Raw genomic sequence first — 24,968 nt, 5'->3', positions numbered from 1 at the left:
CACACACACACACACGTGGCCGACAATACAGCCAGGCAGCGTGGTGGAGAGAAGCTCCTGCAGCTAAGTCTATGGTCTATGCAGGTAAGCCTCTGGGGTGGGGGGGCATAGGCAATGTGTGAAGGGTGAGGAAGGCATATGTGATGCATGGAAGGGCACAATGGGAGACATAACTTGTGGGGATATTGAGGCAGCAGTGGTGGCTCACACTGAGCCCACATGGTGAGGGACAGAGTGGGGCAAGTTTGGCAGTTGGTGGCTGAGGGCGCTGCCTAGCTGAGGCAGTACTGGAGCCTGGGCCTGGGCTGGGCCTGGAGCAGGCAGGAACTTGTGGCTGGAGGACCTGGCTGGGGAGTGGCACAGATGGTTCCCTGCCGCTATGCGCACTTGCGGAGAGGGATTGGGCCCATAGGTGATGCATCAGGGGGAATGGGAAGGCACATGCCTCCCCCAGATTTCTGCCCCCAGTGGGTCATGGGGCTGCAGCTTTGCTGGATCAGCACCAGACAGGAGCCACCTCTGCAGTCCAGTGGTGGGGGGACCTGGTATGGGCAGGCAGAGCAGGGTGGGGAGACTTGCTAGTGCCTCTGCCACTGCTGGGAACACTGCTACCATGGCTGCCAAAGTAAACCGCCACATTGGTGGCATGTTGTGCCCCACAACTGTGGCATCAAGCAGGGGGTGACCTTGGTGGCCATGGTGGTGCAGCGTTCCTGGCGACAGTGGCAGCACTGAGCCTCCCTGCCCCATTCTGCCCTCCTGCGCTGGGTCCCACTCACCAGGCTGTGGAGGCGGCTCCTGCCTGATGCTTGTTCAACGAGGCTGCAGCCTTGTGCCCCACTGTGGGTGCAGAAATCTGGGGGGGACATGTGCCCCCCCATGCCCTCCCAACAAATCACCTATGGCCTTGTCTATGCCCACTCCCCCCACCCCACACACACCCTCTGCTCCACACGTGGGGGGGCCTGGAGGCTGAGGGCAGCAGGTCAGGAAAAAAGGGCACTGGCAGGGACAGGGGCCTGTGGGTTGGGAATGAGGGGCACCAGCAGGGCTGGGAGGGGTTGGAGGATGTAGATCAGGAGTAAAGGGCAGGGGCAGGGGCAGGGACAGGGCACTGGCATATTAGGGATGCTCAGTGCCACAAAGCAGTGGGGAAAACAGCTGCAGCTGGACCTGTGTCCTGGTGAGTGAAATGGGCAGGGGGAGCTCTGATTTTTCATGATGAATAAAACAAAATCAAACGCCAAAATATATAGGTATTTAGAATTTTTTATAATGATTGAGGCACTAGTAGGCTTCCAAACTCGTTTGTAATTGTAACTATATCAATAACACATTGTGTTCAACTGATACCTATGTAGATATCGGCGTTTCATTTTAATTGCAGGAAAACATGGATTTGGGGTTTTTTAATCAGAGAATTTGGGGGGTTTTCAGAGAATTTGGGATTTTTTTCTGAGAAACCCAGGGTCCGCAGTGATGACTTTTATTAGTCTTGTTCATTTGAGGTTCTACATTGTAAGATGATCTATTGTTATGGCTTTTTTCCCCTCTAAGAATAACTTGGGCCAAAACTGCAATATTCTTAGCACAGTGAATAGCTTCAGTGAAATCAGCCTGATTATTTAAGAATTAAGATACTACTTTACATAAATGAATGCATCTAAAAGCTGACCCCTGTAACTGAAATCTTTCTTTACTAAGATTTTTACTCTACCATTGCATATATTATATACATTGTTCTGTATTACATGATTTCACTATTTAAATGAGCAAATGAGAGAAAAAAAAAAAGCAATATAAGCTTCAGTATGAACCCTCTTCTCCCAGCAGTATATATTGAGAAAAGAATTGAAAAGAAGAACACAATGGGGAGGGGAGAGATGTAGTGCTGGGAGTGGAGGGTATGCCCTGCTGCCACTTGCCCAGCCAGGGCAGAGGGATGTGTGATGCGGGCGCAGCAGCACTGGGTGAAGGGGCTATGCCCTGCTGCCACTTGCCCCCTTCTGCCTGGAGTAAGCCGCATGTGCAGTTGCACCCCCCGCCCTGGCTGGACAAGTGGCAGCAGGGCATAGCCCCCGCCCCCAGCGCTGCTGTGCCTGCATCCTGCACCTCCTGCCCCACTCCCCAAATCCTGTACCCCCCCGCCCTGGCTGGGCAGCTTGTCCCAGCCCCAATCCCTCCCTCCCTCACACCCCTTCTCTCCCCACTCTGTGCACCACAACAGACATATCAGCTGGAGGCAGCTGTGTCCAGCGTGGTGAGGACTGCTGCCTGTTTAGTCTATGGCTGAATCTTTGAAGCAGCACTGAATCTTCGGATCCAATTTGGCCAAATCAAATCAGGACAGTGATTTGAATCTCTGAATCAAATCACTGTCCCTCTGAATCGACAGAATCTGAATCCAAAGTGAATACTTGCCGCTTCACACAGGCCTAGTTATTGTTAGAGCTGGTTGAAAATTTTCCAGCAGGACAGTTTTCCATGGAAAGAGTGATTTGACAGAAACCAACTTTCTGGAGAAACATGTTAATTCTGTCAAAATTTTTAGTGGCAGGTAGGCAGGCTGACGTGATTGTGCATGTTTGGCTTCCTGGCAGCTTGCAGGCCAGCCCATCAACTGGCGGGGAGGCCATGCAGCACCCCAGGATTGCCTGGGTTCTTGCAGCCTGCTTACCTGTCCCCTACTTCTGTGATCCCCATTGACTGGCTGGATCCCCAGCAGGTTTTTTAAAAAGTTCCATTTTTGATTCTCCTGCTTCTAAAATGTCCTTTTTGTGTAAAATATTAAGAAATGCCAGGGAGTTAGCTCATCAGGGAACCTGGCAAAAGCAGATGAAAAACCATTTAATTTTTTTTCCCCCTCAGAAAGTAAGGTCCATTTTTGGCTAGTTGTAATTTCACTGCCAAAAAAAATTCATGTCGCAATTTTCAAATATAAGCCAAACAGATTCTTCAGTGCCTATTCTGTATCATAATTTTATCACAAATCTCTTAAAGCTCATGGAATCATATGATTTATAGTTTCAACTTTAATTTTTTAAAAAAGGGGGTTTACAGTGCTTATACTTGTGGTGAATGCCTCCAAAACATTAACCCAAAATTAAACAAAAAGAAGTTAATTTTTTTTTTTTAACTGTCATTTTTGGGGATGTGACGCTTGTGGTTTGTGAACATTTGCAGTGGGCAAGAATTCTGGACTGGGTATTATAGATCCATCCAGTTCAGTTAGGTTACTGATGAGGTTAGAATCATATATCCAGGAACAAACGTGATGCATGGAAAAAGACACCTTAAACTTTTTTTTTTTTAATGTGCAGGCACATATTTGCATATTTTCCCACTCCCATGGAACCCATTATAGCAGTATAGCTAGGAAGGTGTCTACCCGAACTTGAAGCAGGTTTAACTTTAGAGCCTACAAATCCTACTGAGGTGTGCAGCAGAGAATATGGGGTTTATTATGCTACTACACTGCATAGTGTTAACAAAGTATAAGGCTTATCTCTTTAAATACGGAGTCACTACACTGACTTCAGAAGAATTCTCTCTACAGGTGGGTGCAAAATTGAATTATGTTGAATTGCCTATATCAAAATTACTGGCAATCATTAAATCAGTTTTTACTTTAGAAAGTACTTCATACATCCTATAAGAAGGAAAAGACAGGTTGTGGTGTTTTCAGTTTCTTCAGCATGACAGATTTGTTATTTTAAACTTAGCATTTCATACTTTTTTGATATTATTCTTCTATAAAATAATTCAATTGACCATTTCATGCATAGACAAAACTGACGGTTTTACACACAGAAAATCATTAAATGCAAGCTAAAATAGTTTTTCAGAGTCATGAAATAATTTAAATGCTAGAAAATGACTGAGCAAACAAAACATAATGTTAAACAATTTATAAAGATGTTACAAGTACATGTACGCAACATATCAAAATGAACAGTGCTTATTTAGCAAAAAAACTGAAAACCTTTATATCCTTTTGGATTTTCTGATAAATTAGTTTCTAGTGAGACTGTATAGGCAAGCAAGAAGGCAACTGCAAATAACACATTTTAACTATACATACAAAATGACTGTAATTGCATAAAATTCATACAGATTTAAATCTTAAAGTGAAACAATCTCCAATGTCATTCAGCTTTACAAAAGCAAATTTCAGATTCTGCAAATTTGAATAAAAAGAGCCCTCAAGAAAGAAAAAAACAACCTATTTTCTAATAACAGTAGAATTGATAAGCCTGTGAATAACATCAGGCTGGTGAAAAACTGTAAGGAAAAATAAACTTTCAGAAATGTCCATTGCATTTACATTTACCAGCACTGCAGAATATAGGTACAGGCTATAAATGGAGAGATTTTATACAGATGCCAAAAATTTGAAGCCATTGATAATCTAACTCGATTCTGCCAAAAACTCTCTTATTTTAAATATTGTAACAGAGTTTTCACTGTAAACACATTAGAACCTACAGTTCTGTAAAAGTGATTATGAAAGAATATATATATTTAACTATATACTTGTAAAATTACAAATGCATAAATCCTGGTTACCAATTGTGGTACCAGTTGTGTGTAAACCATATTTTCTTATTATCTTTTAAATGGTACATTTCTCTACAGTAAGAAAAGACATACCAGTATTTTAGAGAGGAATCTTTTACAGAAGCAATCCTGGAAAATAGATGCAAGAACTAGGCAATCAAAGTATATATTTAATAACATATTGCAAATGGCTTTTAGTATTGCTGTTCAACAACATCTCTGTATAACAATTCACATTTGAAAGTCATGAGTGTGAGAAATAGTGTCTGTAAACCATGAGATTCAGAGCTATATTCATGAAAGTGGCAGAACCTATTCCATAAGTCTTTTTTCTCTTTGCAGTTAGCATTGGCTGTCTTGCCATTGACTCAACAGTATTAAGTGTCTGCTCTTATTGCATAGAGTTTAAGTCTTATAGATTAGGGAAATCATTCTGATTGTCTTATAGTAGAACTGTTTGAAAGAGTCAGGTTGGACTTCCATTATTTGCATGTAATAAGCCTGCTGAAGCCATTTAGGTTGTCTTTTCATATAAAGAGTAAAATGAAATAAAATAAATATGTCCTGGTCTGGAATTACACAAAACCAGCTTCAGGTAATATGGTGTATACTTGCTTCTGTCCCCAGAGTGATATTACATTGAAATTCCCAAAGGAAGAAAGATTTGTTGTATCAGTTTTGAATTCAAAGGTGTCTACATTTTTCAGTTATATTCTCTATATTTGACATCCATTTTCCTTCACATTTACTTAAATAAACTTTATTTATGTGCAGCCCTAATTCAGTCTGTGATTATGCAAGCCATTAATGCAAATCTTGGGTTATTTTCTATTTTTATCCCTCATTACTATTTTGGAAAAATTATCATTGCCATTTACAATATTTGTATTTTCATTGAGGCAAGGATTCTTTGAGTGATACCTTTTATTGGACCAACTGCATGGTGGAGATAGAGTGAGACAAGTTATATTTTCCTTGTAAGCCAACCTCGTGAAGGCAGTAGTTTAAATTTAAAGCCACAGTTTAAGCCCATCACCTGTATTTGACAAGTGTAACATTAACTGTACATATGCCTATATACTAAGAGAGCAGTAACAGAAAACAAAATGTTATTGCCTGTGTTCTAAGAGAGGTCACATATTTTGCTACCAAATCAAATCAATGACTTGCAAATACTCCTGTGTTTGGAAGAACCTGTATTTTTCCATTCATAGCCATTTTGTTGACCAAAAGTCACTTGAGCTTGTACATTCCTAAGTTATATAACCAATCACTATCCCAGAAATCAGAGGTGAAGGGCTGGGATTACCAAACATTCCTTTGCATTTTTTCTACTCCTTTTGGTCTAAAGAACACTTGTCCATAAGAATGTGCATGTGTTGGATGTGTAAAAATAAAGACCACAGCTGATCAGAAGTTCTCAGTGGAAAAGAGAGAGAGTGTGTGTGTGGGTCTGCGTGTGCAACCTTTGTAATGAAAATATTTCCCATTTGTCATTATTCTCTAACAAAGATCCAGTAACATGAATTGCAGTTAGAGGGGGCAGCAAGGCTCAAAAAGCCCTGGGCACTTAGCATCTGTGAGTCCTACCTAACTTTACATCCACCCCTAGAAGGAATGTCCCCCCTTCAGCCAATCCACAAAGTACAGAACATTATTATTTCTACTGCATAAACAATATAGCAAATCAGTAAATGCACAATTCTTTTGTAGAAATTAACATAAAAAAGTTATGTTTAGTGGTAAATTGGTTACATTAACCCAGTCAGATTCCTGATGATTGCTGCCATGTGGGCTGACAGCCATTTTAGCACTCTGTTTCAGTGGAAGCACTGTCTTGCTTAGCATTTTGTTCTTCACTGCCACAGGCAACCACTAGGCTTGATACACTGCTGGCATGTCCTGGTCTATTTAATTTGTCCTTCGTGGACTTGCCTTTCTGTGAATGGCTGTGTAAACTCTTTGACCGTACAGATGGGAATCCACAAGTTCTGTCTGGTTTCACAGACAATAAATTTTCCGTCTCAGCCTTGTTGGTAACAGGTGTGGAAGAGTAAGAGGCACTGACACCTGTTTCACCAACATCGCTGTCATCTTCCGTATCTGTCAGTACCTGTTTTTGTTCTGCCTGCCTTTCTGCTTCACACACAAAACCAGGATATTCTGGGGGACGCTCCTGAGAGAGTTCCTGTTCAACGTCGTATTTCCATTCACTAGCCCACTGTTCAACTGCAGAAGGGCCCACTTGATCCAATACGGTACTATATTCTGTGGTCCAGTTGTTAACCCCTCCAACCAATTTCCCTCCATGGGCAAATATAAAACTCCTAGACTTCATCATGGTTGTTTGATAAGCACTGAAAGTTTCAGGAGCGTAATAGCGCATTTCCTTAGATTTCTCCAAGGGATAAGAGATAGTAGCTTCTAATTTGGTCCTTTCTACAGTTAACTGAGTGTTCTGAAAATTTGGTTTTGGTACTGACTGCCCATTCATAACAATATTTGACTGGTTAATATGTTGAGGAATTGTTTCATCACTCTTGAAAATCCTTTGCTTCACATAAGCAAAACCAGCTGAACCAGAACGGGGTCTAGTAACATTCTTTGCAATTTCTACTGTAGCTTTACCGTCATCTGTAGCGGAAACTGCATTAGCACTGGAGGCATAGCGGAGACTACTATGGCGTCCTGGAACCAGTTGCATCTTTGAGCCCACTCCATTTTTCTCTTCTTTTGTACCAATAGAATATGCCTTTTTGCGCAATCCCAAGGCTGGTGACATGGGGGCAGTACTGTCATCACATATTAATTCATCGCCACCAACATGATATCGGTACATGCTGTAGCCATCAGAACTGTTGACACTGCTTTGCCTTAGGAGATAGGCAGTATCACATTCCGAGGAAGCCCGTGAGCGTGTGTGCATCAGTTCAGATTTGTCAATACCTGCTAGCTTTTCAAGAGCATTCACCATCCGACCAGAGAGCTCTTCCAGTTGAGAAAGTCGAAGGTCAACTGTCTGAAGAGAAGCTTTCATAAAATGTTCTCTTTCATTTACTTCTTCTAACCTCATAGACATATTTTCAACTCTGTTGAGTATAAACATAAGGAATTAATTAACCAGAAATTATAGAATTATTATGCATAGTGGCAGCTTGCAGATGTTAAAAAAATACACTTTACCAGAAGAAACAGCATGTTACTTCAACCTGGCTCTGTAGCGTCTGTAAAGATTGGGCGTCTGTAAAGATTGGGTGCTTCAGCAGGCTTTTTGGGTTTTTTAGCTAAAACTGATTATTAGGTAAAAGCACCAAAAAAGCCCCACTGTAAAGACATCTGGCGAGCCAAGTTAAAGTAATGTGCTGCCTCTTCTGGGCATATGCAGGGCGCAGCACAGGAATGTGTCAAGTTTAAAGTAAAGTGCTGTTATTTTATTTATTTTTTTTGCATCTGTAAGCACCCAATATGCCCCTAAAATGATGGAATTATGTTACAAGTGAATTTTAGCACATCTTGTTCCTAATGTGCAACCATGTCAAAGGACATATATATTGAACGTACAGTTTTCACTTAGAGTGTGAACATGCATCACTTTTGAATGTTTCAAAAATGCAGCTGTACAGATACACAGGTGGGATAAAACACTCCCAAATGTTTTTGCAGCACTCCACCCAGGAGGGATGATAAGGATTATATACGTGTTTTCCCGTCGTTGAATTGCTGTATTTTTAAAGCATTTCTAAGCCTGAAACATTTGAAATGGTAAACTTACTTTCATTTTTATGGAACAAAATTTACTCCTGTGCAAAAAGCAGTACAAGATTTATCCATCAACAAAGTCCCACTTCTGCTTTCAAATAAGGTCTGAATTGGTGCATAAGTTTCACGCTTCCCTTTGTACAAGAATTAATTTTCCTAATAAATGTACTGCCCAGCTTATGTCTTTAAGAAACAATTCACTTTTCTAATGCAGAATTTTCCCTGTATTTCATACAAAAGATGCAGTTGTTTCTCCTGTCAATTTTGAACAGTGGAAATACTATTAAATGTATATTTTTGAAAAATATATATTTATGAGAACAGATGGAGAACATCTTCCTTATAGCTACTAGAATGTAACAATTTTGAATTGTGCTACCCTTTTCTTTTTTAAACTTTAAGAAGGAAACATGAGAAGTATTTACTTTATGTGAAAAGATTCCCAGAATTTCTTCAGGAAAAAAATGTATCCACTTGCAGAGGAAGGCTGATACCTTTTTACACTCTTAAGAAGTGGATATTAAATGATGCAGCATTTACTATCACAAGATTGGAACAGTTAACACATTTCTTTTCAAACTGTTATACTAAATTATTTTCTCGCTAAAACAGGGCTTGGGAAGCAGACAGGGAGGTCAAGCTCCTACCCTACTTCATTGAAAATTTACAAGATGGAGTTTTTGACAGAGATTTATTTTGAAAAAGGAGCTTGTGTTTTCTGGTTCATTGTGTGTTCTAGTTGCAGAAATTTAGCTGTTTCTACTACTGTTTCAGTCCACTATACAACCAGACCTCGATTTACACAGTGGTTATGTCCTTGAAAAAACACTGTGCAAATAGTAATCATGTAAAAAGATACCAAGGGTCTATGTGAAATAAGGATTTAGCTTCCAGATGCGGCCAATAATTTGGCTGATAGATGCTGGTGTATATGCACAGCTGCAGTACAGCATGCAGGCAGTGAGAAGCAGAGCCCAGCAGTTTGGAGAGCTGCATGCAGCTGGTAAGTCTGGTATAGTGGAAGGGGAGGGGAAGGGTCAGAGGGGGCGCAGATCAATGCCCCCCATGGTGAAGAGGAGTGGGCAGGGGTAGACGCTGCCCAGCCAGGGCGGGGTGGGCACAGGACAGAGCCATGGCTTGTCCGGGGGGCACGGGGCGGGAGTGGCCCCCACCACTGTGTGCATCCGAGGAGGGTATGGGGAAGGCATGTGCCCCCATATCTGCATGGGGTGGGGAGGGGCAGGGCAGGCAGCCTGTAGCTACGGGCTGGAGCTGGGGCTATGCCGGGCTTTTCTCAGTGGGGGGCTGAGCTTGGGGCAGGTGGCAGCAGCACTGGGATGGGGCTGTGGTGGGGCACTGCAGCCACCCCAAATTTCATCATAGCCCCCATCCAGCACCACTTCTGCCTGCCTGGTGCAACCCTGGATCTTCTTGGTGCATGGGTGGAGGCAGGGGTTGAGCTGGGGCTCTGTGCAAGGTGGGCAGTGGCAGCACTGGAAGGGGGTATGGGGGGTGGGGAGGCCACAGTGAAATTTGGAGTGACTGCAGCCCGCCCCCCCCGTAACCCCTGCCCAGCGCCGCCACTGCCTACCCTGAGCCCAGCCCCTGCTGAGAAAAGCCCAGCACAGCTCCAGTTCCAGCCTGCAGCTGCAGCCTGCCCACCCTGCCCCATGCAGATCGAGGGGGACATGCCCCTCCATGCCCTCCCAGGGTGAGCGCAGCAGCAGGAGCCCCCCAACATGTCCCCCAGGTGAGCCACAGCTCTGTCCCATGCCCAGCTGGGCAGTGTCTGCCCCTGCCCCCACTCCTCCCTCACTGTGGGGGCCTTGATCTGTCCCCCCCATGCCTCTTCCCTCCCACTACATCAGACTTACTAGCTGCGCACAGTTCCCCAAGATGCCAGGCTTTGCTTCTCACTGCCCGACTGCACTTCACTGTGTAAAAGTGAATCCATATCATGTACAAAAATAAAGGGTTGCAATTAATTGACCATGCATAACTGAAACTGTGCTAAAAAATACCATGTAAATCAAGGCCTGACTGTACTTCTCAGCACCTGTGTAAGTGAAAGTAAGTGATTTCACTTACACGTGAGCTAGGGTTTGTTTAATGATTGCTGAGCTATACTGGCACTAATCCTCATATGGGCTATGGACTACTGACCATGTAAGTGCAGTGCTGGAAAGTGAGAACTCAGGTATCTGTATCTCGTTTCCCATTATGTAGTAGATATATCGTTTCTACTGTTCACTGTGCAGTTGTTTTAGTTATGCGGGGTCTGAGTTAATTTCAGCAGCCTCCTTTGGTACACCCTTTTCCTAAACGCAATTCTTAGAGCAATGATCAACCATGTACGAGGGAGGTTGGGGATGTGCAAGCCAGTGTGTGCTAGGTGGGTAGTGCCTGTACACATGCAGTGTATGTTTGTGTGCAATATGATTGTGCATTTTTATTCATCACCAAGCCTGCAGCTCCTAGGTTGCCTGGCTAGGTTACCTAAACCTATCACTCTGTATGGATCTTCCCTTTCCTGCATGGAAGGGATGCTCAGTCACTTCTCTTGCACTGTTCTTCTCATAGCAGCCCTATGGAAGCTTCTAAACAAATAAGAATCCACATTTCAAATCATTCTTCCCCAACGATGCTGGGGGAAGCAGGGCATTGTGTCTCAGAGCCCGGAGTCTCAGATGGGGCCAGAGCTGATGTGAAGGCACAGAGATGAGGTGGCAGTTTTGCTTTTACCAGGGGTGTCAAACATGGGCTGCATGCAGCCCATAGAGCCCCACCATCTAGCCCAAAGTGCTGCCCCTGGGTCCGATCAGACCCACACTGGACATGGCACATGCCCTTGGAGCATGGGAGGTCTGTGGGCTGTATTGTTACGCAAATAGCATAAATACCAGCTGGATGTTAGGTAAATAACATGGAAATAGATTTTTTGCCTATTGCTTTTAATCTTATGTATTTTCTTGAGTTTTGCATTGCCTTAAGAAATTCCATTTTGTATTGCTCCGTAGCTTGACATAAGTGCTCGACCTTTTACTTTTTTGTATGCTGAATGGGTGAGAGTGTGTTTGTGGAAAAGGAAAACATCAACTGGTGACTAGCTGAAGAATGCAGACTGATAAAAGACCTAACAAATAGAATCTGCCCCAGAACAGCGAGAGAACAACAGCAATCGACTTTCAAGAAATAACACAGTGATAACCTAGCAAAAGCCCAGAGAACTGGGTGAATTGACAAAGCTATAAAAGATAGGGCAAGACATATCGATTGTGGGTCTTGTTCTGCATGTCATCCTGGAGCACTGGTTTGTCTGATGAGATGGACCAGCAGGAGCCCAGCTCCCACTCATGATCAACTTGGCTGGCCACTAAATTGATCCTAGCACCAGTAAAACTGGTAATGTATACCAGCGCAGAACAGAAATTGGGGGTATGACTCTGTGTGTGTGTGTGTGTGTGTGTGTGTGTGTGTGTGTGTGGCATCTTGCCTTATCCTCCCTAATCAGGTCTCACTCATGATTTGATCAATTGGCAATCTGTGTAACAGGATCCAGCCCACATACCTCCTCACCTTACGTCTCCCCCAGTATACCTGATCCACTGGCTGCTCCAGCCAGTGTGGAACTTACACTGTATGCAGCACAGATCCTGGAGTAGCTGGACCGGAGCATCAGTGTGCAGTCTGGCCAGAGCATCAGTCATACTGCACATTGTGGCTTCCCCGGCTGGAGTATGCCACATAAAGCACCTGCTTTGGATTTGCATTGCACACAGTGCCCACTCCAGGTGATCCAGGACCTCTGCTGCATGTGGTGCTTACAGGTTCCATATGCAGCATGAATCCTGGACTGGCTGGTAGGGCTGTGCGAAGCTTTGGTCCCTGATTTGATTCAGTGGAGACTTGGCCTTATTCAGCAGCTGAATCTGAATTGAATCAGAGGACTCTTTAATTTCTCCGAATAGAATCGGAACCCTCCAAATAGATTCAGAGAGATTCAGAAAGATTTGGAGATTTGGACATAGAGACAGCTTTGAATGTTTTTTCTATGTACCTCTAGGCAGCAGGGGCTCATGAGCACTGCGATGCTAGGGCACATGGAGTATCCCACAGAAGCATGGGGGGCTCCCCAGTGTGCTTGACAGGAGACCCGGATGTGGACCAGAAGCACTTCCGGTCCACTTCTGGGTCTGCTGGGGAGCACACTGGGCTCCCCACCCCTGCACCCCCTAGTTCATTGACTGATGCCTCCTGGGTCTGGGGGGGCACCCAGGGTCCTTCTGTGGCCATTAACTGAGCTGGGGAGTCATGGGGGGACCCCCCAGTGCACTCCCCAGCAGACCTGACCGGAAGTACTTCTGGTCCATGTCTGGGTTTTCCGCTGAGCACGTGGAGCACCCCCCTCCCCGCACTCCTGTGGGACGCTCCATCTGCCCCAACATTGCAGTGATCACTAGCTGTGCCTGCTACCTCAAGGCATGTAGAAAAAACTTTTAAAGCTGTACCTGTGTCTGAATCACTGATTCTCTGAATCAGCATTGACTTTTCAGATTTGGATTTGGCCGAATTGAATCAGGGACAGCGATCCAAATCAACTAATCGAATCATTGTCCCTGGTTTGGGCCAAATCTGAATCCAAATCAAATAGGGTCTGCTTCACCCACCCCTACTGGCTGGAGCAGGCACTGCATGCAGCACAGCCTGGTGGAAGCAGTTGCAGCATGAAGCATGGTTGATGCTTGGTTGAACTATGCTGTATTTGGTGCCTGTTCCAGCTCCTCCAGGTTCCGTACCATACACAGAGCAGGTCCCAGATGTAGCCACTGGATTAGGTAAGTTGAGGGATGGAGTCTGTGGGCTGGATCCAGCCCAGGGACTGGCCCCTTGCTACTCATCTGGCCTGCAGGATGAGTTTGGCACCCCTGGCCTCTACACATCTCCCAAGATCCACATAGTGTAGCCCTGTAAAATTCCTAGTGGGGTTACTTGCAGGATCCTCCCCACAATGGGAAGATGTTTGCAAACAGACCCCCACAAAGTTATCTCTTCTCAACTCCCAGACTTCTTCTGTAAGGGTTTTTAGGCCTTTCTCAGCTACTAAATGAAGTCTGGAGCTGTTGAAAGGTACTGGATTGGCAGCCCTGGAGACCACACAAAGCTTAAAAAGAACTTAATATGAGGGCCTTATTACATATTAATTTTAGGCAGCTCTTGGAGCTCTTAACCAAAGGATTGTCTACACATTAACACTTGAAACTTTAAGGACACTTTAGGCAGCTTAAAGTTGCACCACTCCAGGGCAGATTTATCTCTGTTCTGTGTTACTCAGCTCATGTTCCATATGTGTGGCTACACCTCACAGATGAGCTGCTGAAGTTGCAGTCCTTCAGCATCCCAGGATGCAGTGTTCCCTTCCCCACCCTCCTGTTCTGTATGGATAAACTTTCTACTCACCGAAGTCTATTGGCCAGGGAGTGGTTCTGGCACCAAGCCAACTCCCCCTCCCATCCACAGGGGTGTGAACTTCCCATCCCAGGGGTGCAACCCCATGCAAACAGCCTGCAGAGCACAAGCTATTTAGCTAGGTGGCAGGGTACATCTGGATCTGGGAGTGGATCTAGGGTGGCTTGAGAGCAGGTCCCCAGAGAGCTGGGGCTTCCTTCCTAGGGAAGGGGCAGTAGCTCCCCCAAAACCACCTTCCCTCACCGCTTCCAGCTCCCAGCCACCAAGGGAAACATGATCACTACCTCCCACACCCTAATCCCAATTTAGTAAAACATAAGACCGTCTTTAATTTACTTCCTTTTTATTTTTAAATTAATTTTTTAACTTCTTTTTATTTTATTCTTCAGTGGCTGATTTTATTTCACCAGTAATCCCCATTTCCCTTTCACCTTCCATGTCATTACCCACATCCATCCCACTGAATTTCCACCTCCCTGCTTCATATTCCTGCCCTTCAGCCCAGGTTGCACCCATCCTCACCTAGAGCAGAGAGAGAAGGCTGTCTTGGCTCACCAGTCCTTTAGTGGCAAGTCACAGCTGTGCAGGGCCGTGGCGACAGTCAGAGAAGGTTTTTAACCTTAAGGGTCACGTCCACATGTGTGTGGATGTTTGGTTCCCTGGGGAAAAGTGGCAGCGGCACACCTTGCGCTGCGGCTACTTGTCCCCAGGGAACAACCATGCCACTTGCGCTTTGGTGCGTGGCAAGTTGCTGGAGGAATGGGGAGGCTTATCTGGGGTCTGGGGGCCTCCTTGGGCTGCAGCCATAGTGATCCTGTGAGGCAGAATCTGGCCAGCAGCAACACTGTGGCTCTGGGTGGCCCGGCTCTGCTATTCAGCAGTGCATGCTGCCTGAGCATGCGCTGCTCTGTTTTTTCCCGCCGCAGCTTTTTTTGACCCCTGGATATCCAAGGGTCAAAAAACCTGCAGGAAAGAAGGAGCAGTGCATGCTTGGGCAGCGTGACCTTGCAGCTCAGAGGACACTGGACTGGGCAGGCAGCGCACCCTTGCAGTGCCACATACTACACAACCACGCTCGTATGGATGTGCCCAAGGTATGTGACTGCTTCAAGCTAGTACTAACACTGATCAACATTTGAGCAGCTCAAAATGCAATGTGTAGCAAGGCCCTGTAACTCCATTACATTTGATTACAGTGTTTTTCTCTTAGGAAGTATTTTAAAATTTCACCCAGTGATATCAACACAGCATGCTTTGTGTATATTCAAAATGCTATAAGGAATACATTGTGAAAAGTTAATTGAATAAAAGCAATGAGTTTCAGTTGCTATGATTTCTAGCATCACCAATAATTTGCTTTTAATGTGTTTGGAGGGCCCTAGGATAATCATGAAAATGATTGTGAATCCTCAACATCTTAATGCCATTTGTTCATCCAAAAATGGATATTGGAAACATATTATTTGCTATTTGACATTCTTTAGTCTTCTATTTACATTTTTTTCAGTTATCCAGTCATGAGGGAGGAAAAATACCCAGTAACTAATCCCACAGAATAATTAATTTTAAAAAATGTTATATAAAAATGTATCCATAGGTTGAATCTATTCATATATACTGAGAAAGCTCTTATGAATAAATTTGTATAGATTGTTCCCAAACAATATATGAACAAAAAAGGGAACTTTATAACAAGTAATAGTATCTATATCTATCTATGGATAATGTATAATTTAATATGTAATACTAATATATATAAAGGATAATATATCATATAAAGGATTTGCAATTTCTGTTTATTCAAGTTCTTTCTTTGTATTATATTAGATGAAGATGGAATCTTTCTCCACTCCAGTGCTCAAGAGTGAGCTCTGGGAAGAATGTATTATTATTCAATTTATTTCCACATGTGCCAATCACTTCAGCCATTCTTTACTAAGAGGCATTCTATTAAGTATATGGGAAGTGTTTTCTAATGACAAGGAGCAAATGTTGACTTAAAAAAGATCAAGGTACGACTAAAAAAAAAAAATCAAGGTAGGATAACAAACAGGTTTGGTTACTGCATAAAAGAGAATGCACTCCGGAATTTATTGAACTATTTTAGCTCTTAGTTCAACTGCAGAACAGATTTGCAGATGGCAGAATTATTATCTAGTCCAATTAAAAATCCATTTTTTCTCCATTTTCCCCTCTTACCTACATTCTGATATAAATTATGGACCAGGAAGCCTGCACATAAAAGCTATGGACCAGGATGTGATATGATCATATACCAGCAAATCAGCTGTGGAAATTAAATTAACATTTCTTTTGCTCTTGCACACAAAAGATGATGGAGCATCTACAGCAAGAAGTCACGAGAAATATGCAGATCTGCTTTGTGCTCATGTATTATAGGTGATCAGTGAGGCTTACTGGCTGGCTCTGCTTTATTTATTGTCACAATAGCCACAGATTTGAAAAACTGCCAGGGCATATGCAGTAGATATTGTGTTCGTGCACACACACAGACACATGCTGTTGTATCCACAGAGCAGATTTCATTTACTCTTCTACTCCCAGACTGCACATAGAATACTGCATTATATTCAGGGTCTCTCTCTATCTGGAAGGAATTCAGAGCAAAATATTTAAGTGGCTTGTTGTATGGATCTATGCAGAAATGCTATAAGAAATGGAATGTCAATCATTAAAGTGTTGCTAACTATTTGTTTGGAATTCAGTTAACTAACACAGCTGTAATATTACAGGTATTTCCTGCAATGTTATGGTCATATTGAATATTTGTACATGCTAAATATCAATTATAGGTCAGCTAAAAGATGACTAAGGGAATTCGTGATATTCAGCTAAGGGCACAAAAACCATATGAAAAGAATTATTTAGGGTGGTTCTTGAGGTGAGGTATAATTAGGAATTAATGAGATGGAACTGTGCAAAGGAATATTTAAGAAAAGGATCGTGCATCATTTTCATAATAGCAAGTTTTCTCAGAATGCTGAATAGCCATCCAAGGGAAGCAAGGGAAGAATCATTTGACTTATTTACAATGGCCAGTAAACTGGGCAGAGCACTGGAAAACATGATCTAGAAAACAGATCTTCTCTGAGAGGTTTTTTGCTTGGATGACCTAGTAACCGAAACCTATAATAGTGCTGCTATATACACAACATAATGATTTACAACAGGGTTTGGCAACCCTTGGCACGTGGGCCAAGCATGGCATGCGAGGCCATTTTGCTCAGCATGCCATGGCCAGCCCTGGCTGCTGCCAGCAACAGAGCCCAGGCTGCTCCCAGCAGGGCTTTCAGTGTCCCACCTGCCTGCTGGCAGCAGCTACCCAGAGCCAGGGCTGGCTGCAGCTGGGAGGCTCCAAACAGCTGTGCCAGGCTCCAGCATCCGCTCCCTACCAGCGCATGCACCCATGCCTTGGACTGGGCGGTGGGGGAGGGACCTGAGGCAGCACAGCCCTGGTCTCTCTCCCGCTTCTGGCACGAAGGTGATGGCAGGGTTCTGGAGTCTGGTGCAGCTGTTTGCAGCCAGCCTGGGCTCTGGGCAGCTGCAACAAGCAGTGGGCAGGCTGCAAACAGCTGCACCAGGCTCCATAGCGCTGGCATCAGTTCCATGCTGGCAGTCACTGCTTGGGCACCTCGGGGTGGGCTGCATTGCCCTGCTGTCTGCCCCAAGGTGTGCACGCAGTCACCACCAGCGTGGAGCTGATGCCAGAACTAATGCCATAGCTGTCTGTATCCTGCCCGCTGCTTGCTGCAGCTGCCTAGAGTCCAGGCTGGCTACAAACAGCTGCGCCGGGCTCAGGAGCCCTGCCATCACCTCTGTGCCGGAAGCGGGGGAGAGACTGGGGCTGTGCTGCCTCAGGCCCCTCCCCCACCACCCGCTCCGATGGGTGGGTGTACATGCTGGTAGGGAGCTGATGCCAGAGCCCAGAGCCTGGCACAGCTGTCTCCCAGCTGCAGTCAGCCCTGGCTCTAGGTAGCTGCTGCCAGCCAGGAGCCCAGGCTGCTCCCAGCAGGCAGCTGGGATGCTGCAAGCCCTGCTGGGAGCAGCCCAAGCTCCAGCACCTACCAAGAGCCATGGTAGCTGCTGGCAGCCACAGAGCCTGGGCTGTGGGGCAGGGACTTTGGGTGGGGGGCAAGGGGCACAAGCAGGGCATCCTGCCATGTACCCCTTGCCCTCATTTTGTTTTTCTGCCATGCCGGCACTCTGGCACCTTCCAAGGTGGCATTGTGGCATTTTTCAGCACTCCGGCCAAAAAACGTTGCCTATCTTGATTTACAAAATGAACTAATCCCAACATCTCAGTGAAGTACATGTAGGCATTATTCCTCCTTTTCAGGTGGAAAGTTCATGTAGGGAGGTCCAATAACTTGCTCATGAAACCACAGCGAATCTGCATCAGAGATGCTATTAGAATTTAGGAGTTCTTGGGCCACACACCCAGTGCATACTTCTCTCTTTCTCATCTTCTCTGTCATCTGACACCACCTTTTCTAGTACATGTGTGCACTCTTTTGGTTGCGCAACACAGAGCAATTTGCTAAAACGGGTAGAGAGAGAGAGACTCAGCTTCACACAGGAATAATACATTAGCGATTCTTATGGGTTAGTCATTCGAAAGAAGAGCAAACAGAGTAGAGATCCCATGAGAAAACCTGCTCTTTTGAGAGACCTGCATATTTAGACCTTTAAAAATGGTCTGGATTAACATGTCTCCAAGGCCACCGGGTTTTTGTGGCCTGACTCACACCCAGTGTTAATAAAAATAGGGGGGAAGTGAAAAGGATTTTAGTAAAAAGGATTTTTTTTTAACTGGGTACCTTTCAGATGTAACTCTGATACGTTCATCATTTGATGATTGTTGTTCATCCTCCTTTTCCTGAAAGTATTCCTCGACACACTGCTCTTCAAATTCATACAGCTTCTTCAGCTCTTCATCATTCAGAAACAATTCTGCATAAAAATTGTACAAAAATGCCCATTAATTTCCCCCAAGATTCCTGAGAGTCCGAAGAAATTTCTAGCATTTTTAAAACCAATTTCGAGGAGGGTTTGTTTGGGGTTTCTTTTGGCATGGGGGCGGGGGGAGTTGGAGTGTGTGTACATGTGTGAGGGGAGAGGATTAGGGGGTCGCTGAAGATTTTGTCTCTGTGCCTAACAGCCTACTTTGTGAAATGGTGATCAACACTTAGCTAAAATGACAATGGTTTTGTGGGCAATGTTATCTTATATAATCAATGATTATCTGATTTTTATGATGATCCAGTATAGCACTATATTTTCCCATTGGTCTCTGCACAGATTGATTAAAATTAGTGGAACATCTGCACACAGAACAAGGGTGGAATATAGTTTATAGCTTCTGTTGAATAAAATACCCAGGAAGCCTCAACAAAACTGATTTTTCCTTAAGATGAATTTTCTTTTTACTTCTCCATCAAAATGGAATTTGCCTCAGTGTTCACATGCAACAGATAATCTGCTGCATCAGTTTGTTCCAATGATATTCTTTGAATAAGGATTTCAAAATGGCATTTATGTAAAAAAAAATAAATCTGATAGAAAAATTAAAGCCCTTGAGAAAGCTTAATCTTTTATAGCACTTGACTCTCTGTATTTTCAGGTGTCACATCTACCATTCTTTTTCATCGAAGCATATCAGGCAGAAATATAATTACCTACAAAATGTGTTTCCCCATGAAGTGCAAAAATCAAGAGATAAAAATACTACACAATTAATGCAAACATCTGTTTGTTTTAATGAAGCTGAATTTTTCTTTTTACTCTTAACATGATAGTTATAATGCTCTATAATTCACAATTATTATCACTTTAATCTTCAAGGCACTTCAGAGATATTAATTAATCCTCAGAGTACTTCTATGAGGGGAGGTTTGATTAAACTTGGAGAAACTGAGGCAAGGATGTTGTACATGACAGTCACAGGTGAAATTAGAAACCATAATCACTGTCTGTCTTTAATTTTTTTAGTTCTTTCTTCCCATTGGGTAGCATCCATTAGAATTTCATAATCTGAATTAAAGGGATAACAACACAATAGAGGTTACCATTTAAAAAAAATGCTAAAGATTTGGAGACTTTTATGAATAAATTTTTTTGCATGTATTGTCCCATACTGCCATCTTCTAATATATTTGATTGCCAAAGTGAATAAAATGAATGGTTATTAGCACTGGAAAAGTGTCTGCCTGGTGTTGAAATGAAAACAAGAATGTTATGTAGAATAGACAGTTTTTTGCATACTCAATCCCCGGTCGCGCTCATCCTGATCCCCTTCCCTTTTCTTCTTACAGCGACAGCAGATGCGCTTGAGGATTATGTAGAGATGGCTGAAGATGATCATTGGTGGAGGGAGGACAGGCCTGTCATGGAATGTCATGATCAGCTGATATCGCTGGAACTTCCAAACTTGGTTGGATATGGATTTCACTTCAAAGAAGGTATTGCTGAAAAAAGGGTTATTATTAGCTGTCTTTATTTCCACTAGGTCCTTCAAATCCTTTGCCGTAACTCAGAATATTTTTAAAGATACAAAAAGAAAAAAAATATTAATTTGGAATAGTTTTCCTAGTGTATTAAAGCTACTTAGCAATCACTGAAAAGAAATGAACTCTGCAAACCATATGCACTACATACCTGGTATTCTGAAGCATGCTTATAAATAAAGTATCTCTAATAACACGCCTCAGTGTTTGAAAATATGAAACCCATGAAAGGTATTCTGTATAAAACCCAGAAGCTACACACGGGGGGGAAGGAGGGGTTAATATGCTGATCAGCTTGACCTAAACAGAAGACTTTCCAAAGCTCTCACAAGATGCCCTAAATTCAAACTTCATTCATACAAACTTCTGGCTTCAGAACTCAATGCATAGCCTTTTAAAGAAAGCTGCTCTTAAAATGAACGTTTTTCATTTTCATCACCAAAGCAAGGCTTGTATTGTAAGAATTGAACTTGGAGGTCAGTGGATTTAGGGGTGTAGAATGGGGACTGCATTAGATACAGAGACTAATAATAGCCTCCCCTATATTATACCAATTAAATGAGAGCAATCATGCTTCTCTTAGTGTTGGATTAACTTTTCAAGCTATTTGGAGTGTCCTCAGATTGCGCCACGTCTCATTATATAAACCCTTCTTTTTCCACATTCTACCCACTTTACTTTTCTCATCTTCTGTGCTTTAAAATATTTACACATGCTTTCATGAAATCACTTAAAACATGACTGCAGAAAAACCCAGAATGTGGAGTCCATGAAGTTTTAGATTTGTCTGGCAGGGAAGAAGGGTGGTTATATTATCACTGAGACTGGTTTGACTTTATTCTGTTGTCTCAACAGCAAGAGTTTTCCAACTGCATACCCTTCTACCTACCATGCTGGGAGGATAGGAGTTAACAAAATGACCTACTTCCTAAATGCTGATTGTTTGGTCTCTTCTACCAGTAATAGCTAGCATTGTGTATAATGTTCCCGCCACCACCCCAGCTATGTGATTGGCATTTGAGTACTTTAAAATTCATGACCTTTTAAGCCACTAAGCAGTCTAACTACATATAGCAAATAAAAGACGGGGTTTGTAAGAAGCACAGTTCTGGGCATGACGCACAAACTAAGTATTTTGCTGGGCATGACACCACCTGCCTAAATCAGCCAGCACTTCAATGCTGTAGAGCTATGGCACATCAACACATAGTGACTAGTGCATTTGTACCTCTGTTAGGATTGGTGCTTTGGGTGTGCCTGTCCAACAACCCATCATTTCTAATGTTTTATTTCTAAGTTCGGATGCAGCAGTGTGGTCGCATCCGCTCTGGCTGTGTGATACATGCACAGTTTGCTCTCACTGAAGTGTCAGGACATCTAATGCCAGAGCTTTGCACGTGCAACGGGTTCTGAGTTCATTAGCTGCTTGGTGTGGGCTATGGCTGTTTGCATGCAGCTCCAGAACCCAGAGGGTAAGCATCATCAATTGCTCTTTGCTCACCCCCCGGGCTTTGGCACTGTGCAAAAAGAGTGGCTCCATTAAAGCCTGGGCTGAACACGTGGTGAACTCAGAGAGCTGTTGTGCACAGTCAAACGGGAGGCTACAAAACCCCTTTGCTGCAATCCTGGCTCTGCCTGTGCCAGGCACCACCTTTTTCTTCTGATGCATCATGAATTCACAGTGGGCCCCTTGCGTATTTTGCCATGTCCTCATAGCAAGTGATGTGCCTGGGATACAACTGTCCTGTAAATCCATGTATTGCTGCAGCTGCAATGAAGAGTGGCCCAAATGTTGCTTCAAGGCATGAGAAGGTCAATCCCAATGTCCTAGGCTGGCAGAAGATGGGCTCCAAACAGCCTAACATTTAGCAGGGCAGCAAGTAACGAAATATATTTCAATATTTGGAGGTTTCTATTTTTTGAGGCAAATGCCATAAATTGTTTTCTGTTAAGCTGTATTCATTGGGTTGTCAACATGATGTATCCCATTTTCTAAATGGTCAAAGTCTGATTCCTGCATAGCTTAATTGAAGAGGTGGTGCAAATAACATTATGTAAGGATCTGAAGTTAGTCTCAGCACTTTTCTATCTAAAAAACAAAGCATGGAACTACAGAGTCCCAAAGCAGGCCAGTGGATCTGGGAACAGTGAGTGTACACCATGCTCGCAACTTCCCAACATCTTCCTCTGCAAGTCTGCTGAAATATTTGTTAGTGTCCACAGAATGCAGATGGCTTCGTCTGTGACCTCTGTGCTCAGAAGCTCCCCACAAAGCAGAACTTCACCAGTTATTTTGTACTTGAAACGTGCAGGAATAACCCTGCTGTTACATGGGCTAAAGCAGGGGTGAGCAAAGTGCAGTCTGGGGGCCGGATGCGGCCTGCCAGATCATTCTATCTGGCCTGTGGGGCCCCTAAAAAATGTAGAAAATGAATATTAATCTGCCCTGTGCTGCCTGTCATGCAGCCCTCGATGACTTGCCAAAACTCAGTAAACTCTGCCCAAAATAATTGCCTGCTCCTGGGCTAAAGTATTCTACCAAGAGAACATAAGTACACAAAACTATTTTCTTCAGGAGAAGCCCTGATGCATGTATGACACTACCAAAGAAAGCCAACCTGAGCTAATCAAACTCTTTAACACACAGCATTGCTAGTACTGGTGAATCTGCAATAAGTTCTCTTTTATCATGTCTCACCTTGCAGACTGCCCTTCTATCAAAGGTACTGGTCAATCACATTCCCAGAACATTAGACTTTAGGGTACTTGCACAATTATACTAAGAGGATTCATCAACTTCTATCTATTTGCAAAACTATAGTATAATTGGGCCCTGCTGCAAGGCTTTCATAGTCAAAATAATCTTCAGTAACAGGAAAACAAAGAGATAAGTACATGATCATATGGTCATATAATATACTTACTTGAAGACAGCGATCAGTAGATTTACCAGCAGAATGTTTGCTACCAAGAGGTAACAAGCCATGATAGCAGGAGTGAGCCAAGCCCCAGGTATGCAGGGAGGGAGGCGTTTACCATCCTCGTCATAAAGATTATCTCCACAAGGAGCTAAAGAGGAAACAGTAAGGACTTAAAATGTATCTGAGAGAGGCAAGCAAGTGTGGAGTGCACTGAATGGAAAATCACTTCTCAGACACTGCAGACCCTTCTCAGCTATGGGCTGGCTGAAATTCTCACTACATTGAATAAATCTTTTCCTCCTTGGGAAATACTCTGTCTCTGAAGTCTACTATGAAAAAGGTCCTGAGCAGGATTTTCAGAAATTACTACTAATTTAGGATGCTGCAGCTTTCTGGTTGCTCAACTAAATGTGTCTAACAGGAGCCCATGACTTGATCCTTCAGTCACTTACTACCTGTTAAAACATTTAACTCAAGGGTGCTAAAATCCTTTCGGAGACACCAGATCTAGCAATACATTTTTACAAGATTTAGTTTGCTGACACAGGCAAAACCAATTTATTTTAAAAGTGTTTCCAAAACTATGTTCAATCTTACTTGAGATAATGTTTGAATGTGATCTGACTGGCCTGAAACACTTACTTAAACCTGGTTTTGGCAAGACTATACGTAGGCTGAATTGAAACCTAATTCTCAGATATGGGCTTGAAAAATTTTCAAGGAGACTTATATCTCAGGCTTGTATTTATCTGGACACAGAAAATCAAATGCATCTTAGCAACACACAGATTGAATGCTATAGTGGCAAACTAATACATGAACAAGAGCAACAACACTGGTTTAGGTGACATTTTATTTATTTGCATCTGTTTTTGAATACGTTGCTCTTTTTTCTCGATGCTTGAAATGGGTTCAGTACAAAAAAAGGACTCATATCCAAATACTAGATTGGCTCTGTGACTAAAATGGCAATATTCACTGAAAAAAATAATATATTTAACTAAAGAAGATAATCAGTTCTCCCCATAAAGACTTACGATTAATTTCCATGGCATAGACTTCACAGCAATCCAAAAGGAAAGGGGAGGAGAAAGGAGAAAAAGAAAACAACAGAATAATAGAAAGAAAGAAGACAGAAGATTGACAATATAGTGGTTGTTCTGCTGCCAAGAAAAGATAAGCAACTCAGATATCAGAACCATGGAGACATATGCTTAGAAACAATGGCTTTATTAGAGCTACATTATGTACTGCAATTTCCTCTTCACTTTGTCTTCCTCAAATATGACATATGGAAGCAAATTCTTGTCAGTAAAAATAAATCACAAAATGCTGCTGGCAGATGATCATTTAAATACACAATATATTTTAGTCAAATAAACTCAACAAATGGTCACCCACAAACATACAAAGTTATAGCAAAGAAATGAATCTCATAGCAATTATGGAAACAAACTTCCCCTTTTTTATGAAGCAGAATCCAGGCATTGACTTTTCTGACTATTTCTGTCCTTATTATCATTCTTTGTTTGAGACAATCAGTAACTAGGAGTCCTACGTTCGGAGCCCCTCTGGACGTGTGGCTCCGCCCTCCTGCAATGGGCCAACCGCCTGCTTACTCGCCTGCCATGTCTTGATCTTACTTGTGATTAATAGATGATTGGAATCAGTGGGAGGTTGCCCATTTTTTATGCACCCCTATGACAGGGGGCGCTGTCTGCGGCTCCTTTTCCTCCCCTAC

The 24,968-nt window shown here is 43.3% G+C and overlaps 1 protein-coding gene and 1 long non-coding RNA gene across 3 annotated transcripts in view; one reads left to right on the top strand and one right to left on the bottom strand.

The window, feature by feature from the left end:
* Positions 1-3,778: 3,778 nt before the first annotated feature.
* Positions 3,779-24,968, bottom strand: part of TRPM1 (transient receptor potential cation channel subfamily M member 1) — a 131,096-nt gene continuing 109,906 nt past the window's right edge. Inside the window, exons 23-26 of the mRNA XM_019533432.1 lie at positions 23,231-23,375; positions 20,065-20,267; positions 18,621-18,753; positions 3,779-7,646 (exon numbers count right to left, since the gene is read on the bottom strand). Of these exons, the coding sequence (XP_019388977.1) occupies positions 6,365-7,646; positions 18,621-18,753; positions 20,065-20,267; positions 23,231-23,375 (1,763 nt within the window). The 3' untranslated portion in view covers positions 3,779-6,364. The remainder of the gene's footprint in view (positions 7,647-18,620; positions 18,754-20,064; positions 20,268-23,230; positions 23,376-24,968) is intronic.
* LOC109308949 overlaps positions 20,193-24,968 on the top strand; it is an 86,401-nt gene continuing 81,625 nt past the window's right edge. For both annotated transcript variants that reach the window (XR_002100749.1, XR_002100748.1), the window contains exon 1: positions 20,193-20,261. This is a non-coding gene — a long non-coding RNA (uncharacterized LOC109308949). The remainder of the gene's footprint in view (positions 20,262-24,968) is intronic.

Source organism: Crocodylus porosus, unplaced genomic scaffold, assembly GCF_001723895.1.
Source record: "Crocodylus porosus isolate Cpor-Errol unplaced genomic scaffold, CroPor_comp1, whole genome shotgun sequence".
Lineage (NCBI taxonomy): Eukaryota > Metazoa > Chordata > Crocodylia > Crocodylidae > Crocodylus > Crocodylus porosus.
Note: the sequence above shows the minus strand (reverse complement) of the source record. Positions and strands in the feature narration are given on the sequence as shown.